The 14,706-nt window shown below is 41.4% G+C and overlaps 1 protein-coding gene across 4 annotated transcripts in view; it reads left to right on the plus strand.

The window, feature by feature from the left end:
* Positions 1 to 2,786, plus strand: part of FGGY (FGGY carbohydrate kinase domain containing) — a 400,007-nt gene extending 397,221 nt beyond the window's left edge. For all 4 annotated transcript variants that reach the window (XM_058552541.1, XM_058552542.1, XM_058552543.1 and 1 more), the window contains one exon: positions 2,570 to 2,786. In XM_058552541.1, the coding sequence (XP_058408524.1) occupies positions 2,570 to 2,651 (82 nt within the window). In that variant the 3' untranslated portion in view covers positions 2,652 to 2,786. The remainder of the gene's footprint in view (positions 1 to 2,569) is intronic.
* The last annotated feature ends 11,920 nt before the right edge of the window (positions 2,787 to 14,706 follow it).

A 14,706-nucleotide genomic window follows, 5' to 3' on the forward strand; every position in this document is an offset into this window, starting at 1 on the left:
GCTCAGCGACAATCTTCCTCAAGCAAAAGGAGAAAGATTGGCAACAGGTGTTAGTTCAGGGCCAATCTTCCTCACCCAAAGAAAAAGGGGGGATATATACATACAATAGAATATTATTCAGCCTTAAAAAGGAAGGAAAAACATGCTACAACATGGATGAACTTTGAGGACATTATGCTAAATGAAAAAAGCCAGTCACAAAACAACGAAAACTATATGATTCCACTTATATGAGGTACCTAGAGTAGTCAGATTCATAGAGACAGAAATTGTAATGGTGGTTGCCAGGGGTGGGGGCAGGGGAGAAAGGAGAGTTATTGTTTAATGGGTACAGAGTCTTAGTTTTACAAGATGAAAAGAGTTCTGTGGATGAAAGGTAGTGATGGTTGCACAATAGTGTGAATATACTTAAAGCCACTGAACTGTACACTTAAAACTGGCTAAAATGGTAAATTTCATGTTATGTGTATTTTACCACAATAAAAAAATTGGAAAATAAAAAGCACAGGGAAAAATGTGCCAGCTTCCTGTGTGTGCAAAAGGAAAAATATAGTCCATCCATCTCTTGGCATTTCAGGATAACAGAAGGATATAAGAACAACGTTAGTTCTCATGTGTAGGCACCTGACAGCTCACAGAGTATTTCATGTTCATTTTCTTGTCTAAAATTCAGTGCCTCTATGATGTAGGTACTGCTATCATCCCTCTTAACAGCAGCAAAACAGAGGCTCAAATCATTTAAAGAAGTTGTCCAAAGTCACCCAAGCTCCTCTGCCTGCAAAGCTGATGCTTTCCCCACTGTACAAAGAATAAGGCCAGTGAACAAAGTGCTGCAAGTTGTTGGTATTAAAATTGGATATCTCTTTGGGGCTGGCCCGGGGGCGTAGCAGTTAAGTTCGCGTGCTCCACTTCAGCAGCCCGGGGTTTGCAGGTTCGGATCCCAGGCGCAGACCGGCGCACCGCTTGTCAGGCCATGCTGTGGTGGCGTCCCATACGAAGTAGAGGAAGATGGGCACGGATGTTTAGCCCAGGGCCAATCTTCCTCACAAAAAAAAAATAGATATCTCCAAGTATATGAGAAGGGGTACTGACCCGAGCTCCCTTCTAGCAGTTTTGAGATTCCAAAGTCAGGAAATCCATGTCATAGAGTGAAAAAATTGCTTAACGTTAAATTGTCATAGAGTATCAGAGAAGGAGAAAATTGCTGTCCCCCAAATCATTCTGTGATTAATAAATTTGGAAGCTCAGAGAGCAGGTTTTCGTAGAACCTACATAAAGCGAGATTGATGATAATATTGAAATATTAATTTTTTAAAAAGTAATAACCATAACTAGCACCGATATCAGTTACCATGAGCCAGGCACTGTTCTAAGTGCTTTTCATGTATTACCTCATTTAATTCACATAACAAGTCTATTGAGATAGAACCTATAATTATTCCCACTTACAGATGGGGAAATTGAGGCACAAACAGGTTAAGTAACATATCCAAGGTCACACAACTAGTAGTGGGTCAAGCTGAGATTCAAACCCAGCCTTCAGAAAGAGTCCATCTGTTACTCCTGTGTTTGACCCCATCATAGCTCTTGAGTTACCAGGATGCTTAAGATAGAAATTCAGTGGGGATGGGAGACTCCTATTAATCTGTTTAGCTCTGCATGTTACAAGTACAAGTCCCTGTGTGTATCCAAGGTTACTCTTACAATCCCTCTCCCCCAGTTCACGAGCTTGCACCAAAATTCCCTCATGAGGACTTCTTTTCAGAGCACCCCAGAATCTATAAGACGTGCTAAACTGACTTCATCAACCTTCACCCCACGTCAGCTCTCCCAACCAGAAGGAGTAAGGACCAAGTTGCAAGTCTTCAAGTATAATTTGTCTCAGCTGCTATTATCCCTTTTGGGATTGGGCTGCGCTGCCATCTGACTCATGGCCAACACCAGTTCTAACAGGTCTCACCCCAAGAGCCAGCCAGAGAGAACAGGGAGGGCAAGGTCCACTGGGGGATGCCTGGAAGGCAGGGCACAGTGACAGGAAAGACATGAGTCACGTTTCCACATAATTTCACTCCCAGATAAAGCAGTCTGTGAAGGAAATGTAGTGTGGAATCCACAAACGGTGATTAAAATGTTCAGTCTCCTCCCTGGTCAGGCTGTGGTTTTAAACCAGTCATCAAACCTGGGACTAGTCATATATGAAATATGTGTTGAAGCTGGGGATATGAAAGCTCCTGGGTTAAGCCTGGGCCTTTCAGGATGTTACAGTGGAGTCAGGCTGACCTGCATTTGAATTCCAGCTCTGCCAATTTTTAGCTAAAATATTTTAGGTATGTCTCTCTGAGAAAATGTCTTTACCTCTAAAATGAAGATGTAGGTTAACCCATGTAGGTTGATGTTAATAGGTGTGAAACACGCTGATCCATTGCTCAGGGTGCTGCAAGCGTTCAAAAAATGGGAGGTGTCTGCAAGACCATAACAACAGATATTTTCCTGTTCTTTTAAATGTAAGGGGAGCCGCATAACAGTTTTGTCTTGAGATAATTCAACATAACTCTTTTTTCTCCCACAGATTTTATGACAAGAAATATCAAGTATTCATGAAGCTGGTTGAACACCAGAAGGAGTATGCAGCGATCATGAAAGGGGACTAGACAGAGCCGATGCCAGAAGGTTCTGTGTTGTTGCATCAGGGACCTCTGTCATCTCATCTTATGTTCAAGACCTTTTAGGTATCATTTCATCATTTCTGTATTGCCTTTTAATAAAGAAAACTGAGACATGTGCCACCAGAACTCAAGTCTTCCGGTTCACAATACCACCAGTATTTACTTGGTAGTTTCCACAGGTACCATCATGGGGATAGAAGGGTCATGTAAGGTCACAGGCTCTCCTACAGGGCTACACCTTGGGGATCATTCAGTCCAGGGAAAGCTTGTACATGTGAATTGATTCAGTGTCAGCCGTTAAATGAAAGACTGACGTGGCTTTAGGTGGGACGTCTAATGTTTAGTCTATAGGTGGCTAAAAGCTTGTTATTAACTTTTTATTTGGAACTAATTTCAAACTTACAGAAAAGTTGCAAGAATAGGAATAATACAAGGAACACCCACGTACCTAACTTGTATCTCCTAACATTTACCCATTTGCTTTATCATTTGTACGTTCTCTCTCCACACACACATATATGTATGTATACATGTGTATATATATGTGTATGTATGTGTATGTACACACATATATATGTATATACACAGACATGAATTTTTATAAGTCATTTGAGAGTAAATTTTAGTAGGCTTAACTTTTATATAGCACTTTTATTTAATCTGCCATTCATATTCCAATTTTGCCAATAACTCAGTTATGTCCTTTATGGCATTTTTTCCCTCCTCTACAAGATCTAGTCTAGAATCAGATATTGCATTTAGTTGCAGAATCGTCATCTTGTAATCATCACATTGAAGATAGGTACAGGCAAGAATCATCAATGGATCCAGGAGGGAATTTTGATGAGTAACAGGATGTATGCATGGTTTTAAAATTGTTTCCTCCAGATTGTTTATTAGTTACAAGAGGATAAAGAATGTTAACTATACAGGGAAGAATAGGACAACATCTTGATTGGGTGATCAAAATTAACTTCAGATGGGCAGATGGACATGATGTGCCTCCAGATGTGGTGGCTGAGAAGGACACAGCATCATTCTGGCTGGGAACGCATGGCCTGAATCTAATCACAAGGAAACATCAGACAAATCCAAAATGGGCAGCATTCTATTTTTTTAATGGACTATATTCTTCAAAAATGTATATGTCATAAAGAAAAAGAAAGACTATGGAAAGTTTCCAGATTAAAGGAAACTAAAGAAACATGATGGCTAAAAGCTTTTGATGTAGACAAGTGTTTGGAAAAAAACTACAGTTGCTATCATAACAAGCACATAAACACACACAGATGTACACAGATGTACACACGCACACACTCACACACCATTTCAGACCCAAGAGTAACTGTTGGTGTTGAATCTAGAGCTAGATAGAGGACATATGGGACTTCAGCAACATAAGTCAGCAGGTAGAAAAGAAAAAGCCAATACAACTCAGTCAGCGAAACATCTTTTGAAGTACTTATTCTGTGGTAAGCACTGGAGTATAGGGATCAATAAAACAAGGTCCGTGCCCTCAGGGAGCTCCCAGTCTAAGTGAGATGGAGACAAGTACATGGACCGTAGTACATTGTGAGAGGTGCCACAATCAAAGAAGACACTTGCTGCCATGAAGCACATCAGTCAGAAAAGGAGGAGGCAGTGGAGAGTTGACAGGTGGGATGAAAAGCAATGTGGTGTAATGGCTGTGAGCCTGGCTTGGGATCGTAGGCCTGGCTTTACCTCTTACTATCTGTGTGACTTGGAGAAAGGCCCTTAACCTTCCTAAGGCTAATACTAATAGTACCTACTTTACAGGATTATAATGAAGATAAATGAGGTGATATATATAAAGCACTTAGCTCAATTTTATGGACCATGCCTGTCTCTTTGCAGGGCCTAGCACCTAAGAGATGCTCAGAATAATAACAGTGAAAATTACTGAGTAGGATGACCACACCCAGTTGCAAAGGCCAGCTCTACAGTAGCATTCTACAGTATCCAAAGGATATAGAGATCTTGGGGATGGCGTAGGGTAAAGGTAGGTGTGGGTGTCCAATTCGGCAGGCCTAGCAGCAGGGGGAAGCCCAGTCCATTCATCTAGACCCCAGCGAGAGCTTGGGCTGGGGATGAGAAGGACTGGCGAGTGGGATTCAGCACCTCAGAGGAGAAGTCCGATCCAGCAGGATGGAGGGAAGATGTCAGGACCACAGTCAGACAGGCTTAAGGTGCTCAGCTAATCAGCACTGACTCAGCAACTGGGGCAGGCCTGGGCCTGCTCATGAAGAACAGTGTTGAATGCAGTAGCTGTGCATGGCTAGGAACGGAGAGGTAGGAGAATGAATGATTACCAACTATTTGCCAAGTCCTTCTTGTATAGTCTCTGCAATCCTTTCTCCAGCGCTGAGAGGTAGGCAGCATTAACCTCATGTTCTAGTTGAGAAAGCTGAGGCTCAGAAAAGATAAACAGCTTGCCCAGAGTCCCTCAGGTAGCAGTCAAGACAAGATTCAAACCCAAATCTGTCTAGGTGCAAAGCTTGGGGGTCGCCCCCTTGTAACAGCTGGAGAGGAATTCAGCCCCACCACCTGATCTTTAGTTACAGTGTTCATGCTGTGGGTGACCAGCCCTGGGTGCTGGTCATTCTCTCAGACCACTCGTATCCAACCCACACCTGACCTTGGGTTCCTGCTGCTGTATAGAAAAAGGAAAACACAGATGCAGCAAGGAACGTGGGAACGAACCCAAGGAGTCCTCTGGCATCTCGACAGCAAAGAGCAGCCTGCTAGAAGGGCTGAAAGACCTTTGGCAAGATGCTTAACCTTTGGGCCTCAGTCTCCCCCTCTGTCAATGGGATAATCCTGCTTCTAGGGTTGGTCGTAAGGATCCAGTGAAAGAAGCATGGTGTATAAAGCCCCTAGCACGATGCCTTGCAGATAACAGGCACTCTGCAAACAAAGTTTCTACAGTGTTCTCTTTGTGCCACCTGACCAGAGGGCTAATCTCTAAGAAAATAATTCTGATTCTTACTATAAAGCCAGTGTTTTAGGAAAATGTAAATGTCTACATGTATTTCTATAACCATGTGTATCTTGATAATAAAAATTTTAATGACTCCAATACTCACCTTCTTGCACTGGGAAAGGAGACTTTATTAAATGAACACATGTAAAGTACGAGTATATTTAGCTTTTATGAATAAGAATTACAGTGTGGCCAGAGTGGTTTGTGGGATTTTTGTTTTGTTGCCTACTGAAAGCTTTTCTTTCAAGTTGAAGCCAGCCTTCCTTAGCAAATCACTTTTCCTAGGAACATATTACAAGTTTTTAGTTTTAACTAAAAATACTTCCCATATGTGAAGAATATAAATGTGGCTTTCAAAAGAGCTTAAGAGAACAAAAGCCGGGAGAGGGAAGTGGGGAAGAAAAGACAAGGATGACAGAGTGGTGTGACACGCTGCAGAGCTGCAGTCAACAACAGGACCCAATGCCAGAGTTTGCTGGAGTCCACGTGAAGCAGCTAGAAGGCATGCCCTCTCCTGGGGAGACCCAGACTGGGTGGCTGGTCTTCGTATTCACAGCACAGTCTATGTTGTTGCCAGTGCACTGCAGAGCAGAGGGATAGAGGAGGGTAAGTTCCAAGGGGAGCAGTAACAACACTGTAGGACGTCCCTGGAGACTCCGGGCTTTGAGGAGGATCTGAGGGTGACAAGCTGGGATGCTAATTAACATTACTGTGATCCACTATTTCTCACAGGCCTGGCGTATACAAGTTATTTGCATTTCCTTCTTTGTTCCCCTGCCGCTGGCCTGTGAGCCCTCGTAGGGCACCGACCCTCTCAGGGCCTGTGCTGTCAGCGCCTAAACAGTTCCCGGCACGTATGGCTGCTCAGTAAATGAACAGGTACACAAACACAAAACATTTTTATGCACAAAGAAGACTGGTAGAACTAAAATATCTCAAAGATATCTCACTTTCAGGTCAGTCTATGATATGTGTTAGTGTGCCTTACTTTAAGCAATGTCTAAAACTTTAAAGTATGACATTGTCATTAAAGGTTAAGAAAATCATGCCTTATACCTAATGACTTGCTTTTAGTTTTTATTGCGTGCGTGCACACACACGCATAACCACACACCTCATTTCCGGTTGTAGCTCAAGCTCAGAAACCTTTTGCGAATTTTCAGTGTTGTTACAGACCATTTCCTGTATGATCTCTTATGGGAAACCAATTGCATCGTAGTCCAGAAATACCTCATTGTTCACCAAGGCTGCGGTACACATGCTTTCAGAATTCAAGGGCATAGTTAGAAATAACTACCATCAAAGGATTTAAAATGAAGGACATTGTCGCTAAACAAGAAGCTAATGACTGAGCGGGGCTGTGTAATGTAATTATACTTAAGATAGGCCTTCTGATGAATTACAGAAGAATCTTTGTGCTGTCTTATGTCTCTATAAATGCACTTGACTGCTATTGACAGTAATAGGAGGGAGTCTCAACTATGAAAAGCTTTTTTTTTCCTTTTCCAATTTCTAGAGGGAGAACTTAAAAAGAAAAAGTACATTTTAAAAAAGGATGTTTCTCCCAGTACTTCTGATTATTTGACAATTACATAAAATGTGTAAAGCAAAAGTAACTTCAATAAAAACAAAGGCTACTGCTAATAAGTTCAGGTTTCTCGATTTATCATTAACTCAGCCAGTAATCGTATGGTCGATTTCCATTCTACACAGAAAATCACTTAAAATTACATATTAGAATAAATGTTTCTAAAGACCTAAGTTTTGTTTGTTTAAGTCTGAATTAGAAGTCTGAATTAGAAGTATTTCCTTATTAAAATCTAGGGTGAGCCTGGCTTCCTGCTGTGCAGATTTAACACATTTGAAATGGAAAATGTTCTATTTATTAATGTCTGGTATTCAGGCAAAGTTAATAATGATGCCTTCCATTTGAATATTTCTTTACAGTTTCCGTATTGATTGCACTTAGACTATCTCAGCTGTTCCTCATAATCAACTGGTGAGGTAGGCCTGACAAGGAGTGGGATCCCATTTTATAATAGAAAAACCATGGCTCCAAGAGTTTCAGTAATTGGCGCAAGATTGTGTAGCTGGAACATGGAGGCAGGACCCCTCTGCTGCTGCTTCCTAAATAAATTCACTTAGCTTATTTGTGCAACAGAGGATGATTCATTAGTTTGCTAATTGCTCTGTCCTCTGTGGTTCCCCTCTGCAGCAGATGTGTAAATATCTAGGAGGCCCCTTGTGATGCTCATTGGTTGATCAAAGCACTGTGTTATTTCTATTGGAAAGGGGAGCGGTCAAGTGAGAAAGCCTTGAGCCATGCAGTCACTGAGTCCTGCCTTCACATCACAGCTTCACTACTTACTAATTGACAGAGTGTATGAACTCATGCAAGCCAGTTAATCTAGGAGCCTCTGTTTCTTTTTTATAAAAGTGGGAAAAAAGGAAAATCTGCCTCACAGCTGATGTGAGGAATAAATGGGATGATGTTTCAAAGTGCCTGGCACAGTGCTAGATATAAAATAGAAGTGCAACAAATACCAGTTTTTCTCCTCAACCAATCCATTTTTATATTATAGAATTTCTAGAAGCATTGCTTCCAGTCAAGTTGGACAACATTATATCCAGTTTCTATAGGTAAAACGTCTATATTTCATCAACAACAACTAACCATCATTGGGCTGACTGTCAAGAGTGCTGGAATAGTTACTGTCCATGCGTAAAGTTATCCATGCCAGCATCACGTTAAGGAGAGAGGGGACGTACAGAGAAAGAGATTGAACAACCACAGAAAGTTTGTGCTAGGTGCCCTAAGAGCACCACAGTTGACAGATGCTACAAGAGGTCTAAGGATGCCAGTAATGGAAAGGCTCATCTACAAATGATGAGGAGAGCTGAGACATGTCCAGCCCTGCCTTTCTCAGCTCTACTAAGCTGCAAGTATTGAAGGTCTTTGCCCGAAGATTCAGCTCTACTCCATCCCTGAGGTAAGCCAGCCTGAGGCAGGCTGTAAACACCCAGTTCAGACAGCCCCAACCCTTCCCCAGTCTGGAATCTGACTTTCTGCCATTAGCCCTCGGGCACCAGAAGCCTCACTAAATCACAGGCTTCTCTCCTAAAATACAAACGTATTTGTCCAATCTGGCATGACTCCTTGAAATTGCACAATTACCCTTATGCTAGGCACAAAGAAAGAGAAATGCTGAGTCCTCTCACCTAGTTCACTGCATTATTCCTAAACCATTTGTCAAAGTCCATGCCTCACACTGTTTCGTTCCACCTGTAATCCTCCTGAGCCCAGGCCTTGTGTACTTATTCTCTTATTTCTAGCCTCACTACTCCCTTTAAATTTGAGTTTTGAAACTGTCTGCCTGGGTAGAACCTTGGGTCTCCTTCAACCACGGGTTAGTTAAATTCTCCTTCCTGCTACTTTGACTTATAAATCATCTCTCCCATCCCAGCTGGCCCCAGAAAGCCCTATCTCAAGTTAAATCATATGGAAAGCTTCTCTGCCTGCACTCAGCAAACAGAAACTGGAGGTAAGTATCTGATTTGCCCTCCAGTTTCCCTCCTAGGGCCAGAATCCTGTCTTAAATTTTAGGCTCCTTGGATGGAACATCATCTCGTGCTTACCAGCTCTCTACTGCAGGGCCAAATCCAGTTCCCTGTAATTCTCCAGACACCAACCTGTGCCTTGCTTTTGCACAGACAGGCCTTCCAGAGAGCGTCCAAGAGACTCAAGCATACTTTCTGGCTGGAAACTTAATACGTATTGCTATGCCAACTATGCTGATGGGAGTGACAGCCATTGAAGATGTTCTGAGTGCTTCCTGTTCCTGGCCCCCTTGTGGGTGAGTGGAATCTTGTGACCAGTTATGTTTAATGAGCTGTGAGAAATGATGGGTGTGATTTCTGGACCAAGTCTTTGATTGTCATTGCAAGAATCCCCAGAGCTTTCTTTTCTCCTCTACAACCACCAGCAATGTTGCAGATGGGGATTCACCCTCGGTCTGGGTTCCAGAGGGAAGATGACTCAGAGCAGAGCCCCAGACCAACCCACAATGAACAGCTTGAGTGAAACAATAAACATTCATCATGGAAAACACTGAGGTTTTGAAGTTGTTTCTTACCTCAGCATAATCTTTCCTGTCCTTCCTGATTACCTCATAACTGATATACCTCATGCTATTGGAGCCACACTGACCCATAGGAGGCTAAGTTTGACATGGTCAGAACAGCAGGCTCTGTCTTGCTTGGGGAAAAACTTGCAGTGAAATTAATGCCGTTGGCCCCAGCCCTGAACAACCCAACATGCTTCCATTCCCCATTAGTGTGTGTTGAGCACTCAATCTCACAGGAAGTCAGCAGGACACCCACTTATTCTATTACAGGGTTTCCCGAGGGGATATTTATCAGTCGGGATGGTGTGTAGCTGCAAGTGGTAATAACCCATTTGACAGTGGCTTCTATGATACGTATTTATTTCCTTATTAACAAGTACAGAAACAGGCGGTCATCAAGTTGACTTGTGGATTCAACAATTCCATCAAAGATCCAAGCCCTTTTTATCTTTCCATTCCCCGGCCTCAGCTGGCTGGCTTTTGACCTCAGGTTTCTTACTTCCTGATTGCACAATGCTGCCACCCTTAGAGGCATCTTACTTTTCATATAACAGCATACAAAGTGTAATAGGACTTTCTATCTATGCCCCCCTTTCTTATCAAGGAAAAGCCTCCGAGCAGACTTCTCCTTGGTCTCACTGGCAGATTCTGCACTGCAGGCCTGCCACTAGGGGTTGTCAAGACTGGCTTAGAGAACTCAGGATGCACTGGGACTGGGCATATTGCTGTTCCAATGAAATCGTGGTTCTGTTAGGAAGGGAGAGGACTGAAGAGTTGCTGTAAAGGCAGCCAACAGAGTTTGCCAGAATAACAATAGGTTTTACTTGGATAAAAGAGCCATGGTCAACTAAGTTTTGGAAACACTAGCTTTGTTATTACAGAATATCTTAGAATAGTCTTAATATGCTATAGGCACTGAGTCTTCTAGAGACAAAGTCATGAAGCATCTCCCAGACTTGTTCCCTTGGAGGAGATTTTGTACAGAGCACTTGACTGCACTCATAGAGAACTACACAGTAATGGACCTTAATTAACCAAGAGCACATAATGTTTTGACCTGAGTTATATGAATGTTTCTTTCATGTTGTCTGTGAATAGAAGGTTTATTCAGCAAATTAATGGCTATTAAATGAAATTTGGTTGTTTTACCTAATTATAGAAACAAAATGCTATTCACTTCTTTACTATATCAGTTCACTATATTCACTACTTTACTATATCAAATATTGTCTTACAAATGAACGTTACTAATTATCAATGTCTAAACCAGTCATTAAAAACAGGCTCAAAGAAGACCTCTAGTTAGAAATACATTATAAGAAATCTTTCAATTAAATTAAATTGTCCTTTCAGTTAAATTGTAGCTCTACAAGCCCCGACACTCTACAGCAAGTGTCCAATACTAACAATAATACAATCCTGCATTTCTTTGGGTTCTTTTTAAATTTAGTATTTCCATTTACTCTAACTGTGTGTATGTGTGTGTGTGTGAGGAAGATTAGCCCTGAGCTAACATCTGATGCCAATCTCCTCTTTTTGCTGAGGAAGATTAGCCCTGGGCTAGCATCTGTGCCCATCTTCCTCTACTTTATATGGGACGCCGCCTCAGCATGGCTTGACAAGCGGCACGTCGGCGCGCACCCAGGATCCAGGCCTGCAAACCCTGGGCCGCCGAAGCAGAGCGCGGGCACTTAACCATTGCACCACCGGGCTGGCCCCCATTTACTCTAACTTTTAAGTCTTCCTCCTCTCTATTATATTTTCCAGGTAGGACAGTCCCTGGTCACACACAGCTGGAGGACATCTCACGCTTACCTCCCCCGCCCTGTGCACACTCTAGCCCTAAACCACACATACACACAGACAACTTTAACATATTGTTGGGTCTTTGGCTAAAAAGAATAAAAAGTTCTTTCCTTGAGACCAAGCAAATACCAATGGATAATGTATCTAACATTAGCTATTTGTGACACATGGAATTTCTAATATTAAATTTCATGAGTTGCCTTAAAGATGTGCTGATTTAAATTCCAATATTGTCTAGAAATTTTAATAGCATCCTTTTAACAATACACTTCTGAGATTTTTAATGTATTATACTTTAATGGTTTTAGAGGAAGTTTTGGCATATACTAGATGACAAAAACTTGTAACAATTAAAAAGCATTTGAAGAAACCATGAAGTTGAGTTATGCTAATAGAAAATATGTGTTTATTTTTGTGCAAATGTGCATTTTCCTTTTTGACATTTACACAGTAATTTTTAGAGGATAATTTCTGAAACATATGGCTTAGCTCTTCTACACAGGTGTTATATAGTGCTGAAGAACCTATTGTGCTTATATGTATTCAAGCAGATGTTTCAATCCTACTCTTCTTAAACAAACACTTCATAGACTTCCTGCTATTTATATCAAGAACATATATCTGGCCTTGATATTACCTGCTCTTTTTAATACAGGGACTTACCAGGAAACTTCTGGGAGCTTATAAAATCTACAGGAAATAAATACAATGTGGACTTTGTTATAAAGGTGATTGAGTTCGTAAGGAAATGGTTAAAAAAAAACCTTTATGACTATAAGTATAGAATGAGATAACAATGTGTTACCATATTAAACCTTTCCTCATTATTTCACTCTTTCTACAACATTTTGCCTTTGTACGAAAACTCAATTCAGTGTTTTAAAAATTATTGCTTCTCATACTATAATCACAACTTTCATTTTTAAGAATATGGCAGTCCATGTACCACTAAGAATAACTAATAATAATAGAAGCTTACATTGGATAAGTGGTATCAGACTATTATGTCATATTACAATAACTCTAGAGCCAACTTGAAGGGTTTCTACTGGCCAAAGACAGGACAATTTTTGCATCAAAAAAAGTAATGACTACAATGAATAGAGATAACAGGCGGTCCCTGCCTTATGATGGTTCGACTTATGATTTTTCGACTTTACCATGGTGTGAAATTGATAACACATTCAGTAGAAACCGTACTTCAAATTCCAAATGTTGATCTTTTCCCAGGCTAGTGATATGCAGTACGATATTCTCTTGTGATGCTGGGCAGCGGCAGTGAGCCACAGCTCCCAGTCAGCCAAGCAATCATAGGGGTAAACAACCAATATGCTTACAACCATTCTGCACCCACATAACCATTGTTTGTTACTTTTGGTTCAGTAGTCAATAACTTACATGAGATATTCAACACTTTATTATAAAATAGGCTTTGGGTTAGATGATTTTACCCAACTGTAGGCTAATGTAACTGTTCTCAGCATGTTTAAGGTCAGCTAATTTAAACTATGATGTTCAGCAGGTTAGGTGTATTAAATGCATTTTCAACTTACAATGGGTTTATTGGCACATAACTCCATTATAAGTTGAGGAAGATCTTTGTATCAAATTTATAAACATCCATTAGTGGTCCCTAAATATGAAATGACTTAATTTATACTTACCCACTAGATAACTCGGCAACATACTGCTCATCAAATCATATTTATGCAAATATATTCAGACAAATCCTTCTACCCTGGACCTGAATCTATGGTGATATTAAACTGTAATTGCCTCTTTTAGGGAAACAGAGGCCCATGTTCCTCATGAGAGAGGGAGAATAATAGGTAGTCTTCTCAAATTTGGAGAACACAAAAGATCATACAAGTGTCACCCGTACTAGAGTTCTCCTGAGAAACAGAATCGATAGTGTGTATATATGCATATGTATATATAAAGAGATTTATTATAAGGAATTACATCACATAGTTATGAAGGACGAGAAGTCCCACAGTCTGTAGTCTGCAGGCTGGAGACCAAGGAAATCCAGTGGTGTAGCTCTGGCCAAGTCCAAAGGCCTAACAGCCGAGAGAGCCGACGGTATAAATCCATCGAAAGACAGGAGAAGACAATGTCCCAGCTCCAGCAGTCAGGCGGAGAGATCAAATCCTCCCTTCGCCTTTTTGGTCTATTCAGGCCCTCAAGAGATTGAATGATGTGCACCCACATTAGGAAAGGCAATCAGCTTTACTCAGTCTACAGATTCAAGTGCTAATCTCATCCAGAAACATCCTCACAGGCACACCCAGAAATAATGTTTGACCAGATATCTGGGCACCCTGTGGCCCTGTCAAGTTGACACAAAATTAACCATCACACCATCTAAATTCAGATCCGTGGCTCCTCTAATCGAGTGGTTCTCACTCCCAGCTGCATGTTAGAATTACCTGGGGAGCTTGGGCTCTGCCTCCAGAGGTTCTGACTAAATTGTTCGGGGATGTGGCCTGGCATTGGTATGTTTGAAAATCTCCCTAAATAATTCTAAAGTGCAGCTGGCGGTAAGGACCATTGCAATCTAAGTACTGCTCTAACCACTCGCTATCTCTGGGAGGGGCTCTGTGGGGCAGGGATGACAAATACCCTTCGGGAAATACTTTTAACAACGCCATCACCATAACAATAAACTATTAGATGCCAGACAGGCCAGATGAGATGCTCTACGGGATGTCATATTATCCTCATTTTTATAGATGAATAAACTGAAGCACAAGTAAGTTAAATAAATTACCAGTGGTCACAGAGCAGTAAATAGTGAAGCCATGACTCAAACTAGTTTTGCATGAATGCAAAACCCATACTCTTCACAATATCACACTTCAGACACATTTTCTTCCTCTTAGCTAAAACTAGGCTGCTGTCTAGGTTGAGGAGGTAATTTCTCAGCATCAGCCTGTGGTGACAAACATTGTCATTATTCTTCATCAAAGAGCTACGTCTGGGGAAGTGAACACTCCAGGCTCACTTTTACAGGTGAGGGGAAGAATGCAGACATGCCTGTGGCTTCCTTGAGAGTGCAGCATAAGACTACTGGTTGTTTAGAATCATTACTTAATGGTAGTGTTTTAAA

Source organism: Diceros bicornis, chromosome 13, assembly GCF_020826845.1.
Source record: "Diceros bicornis minor isolate mBicDic1 chromosome 13, mDicBic1.mat.cur, whole genome shotgun sequence".
Lineage (NCBI taxonomy): Eukaryota > Metazoa > Chordata > Mammalia > Perissodactyla > Rhinocerotidae > Diceros > Diceros bicornis.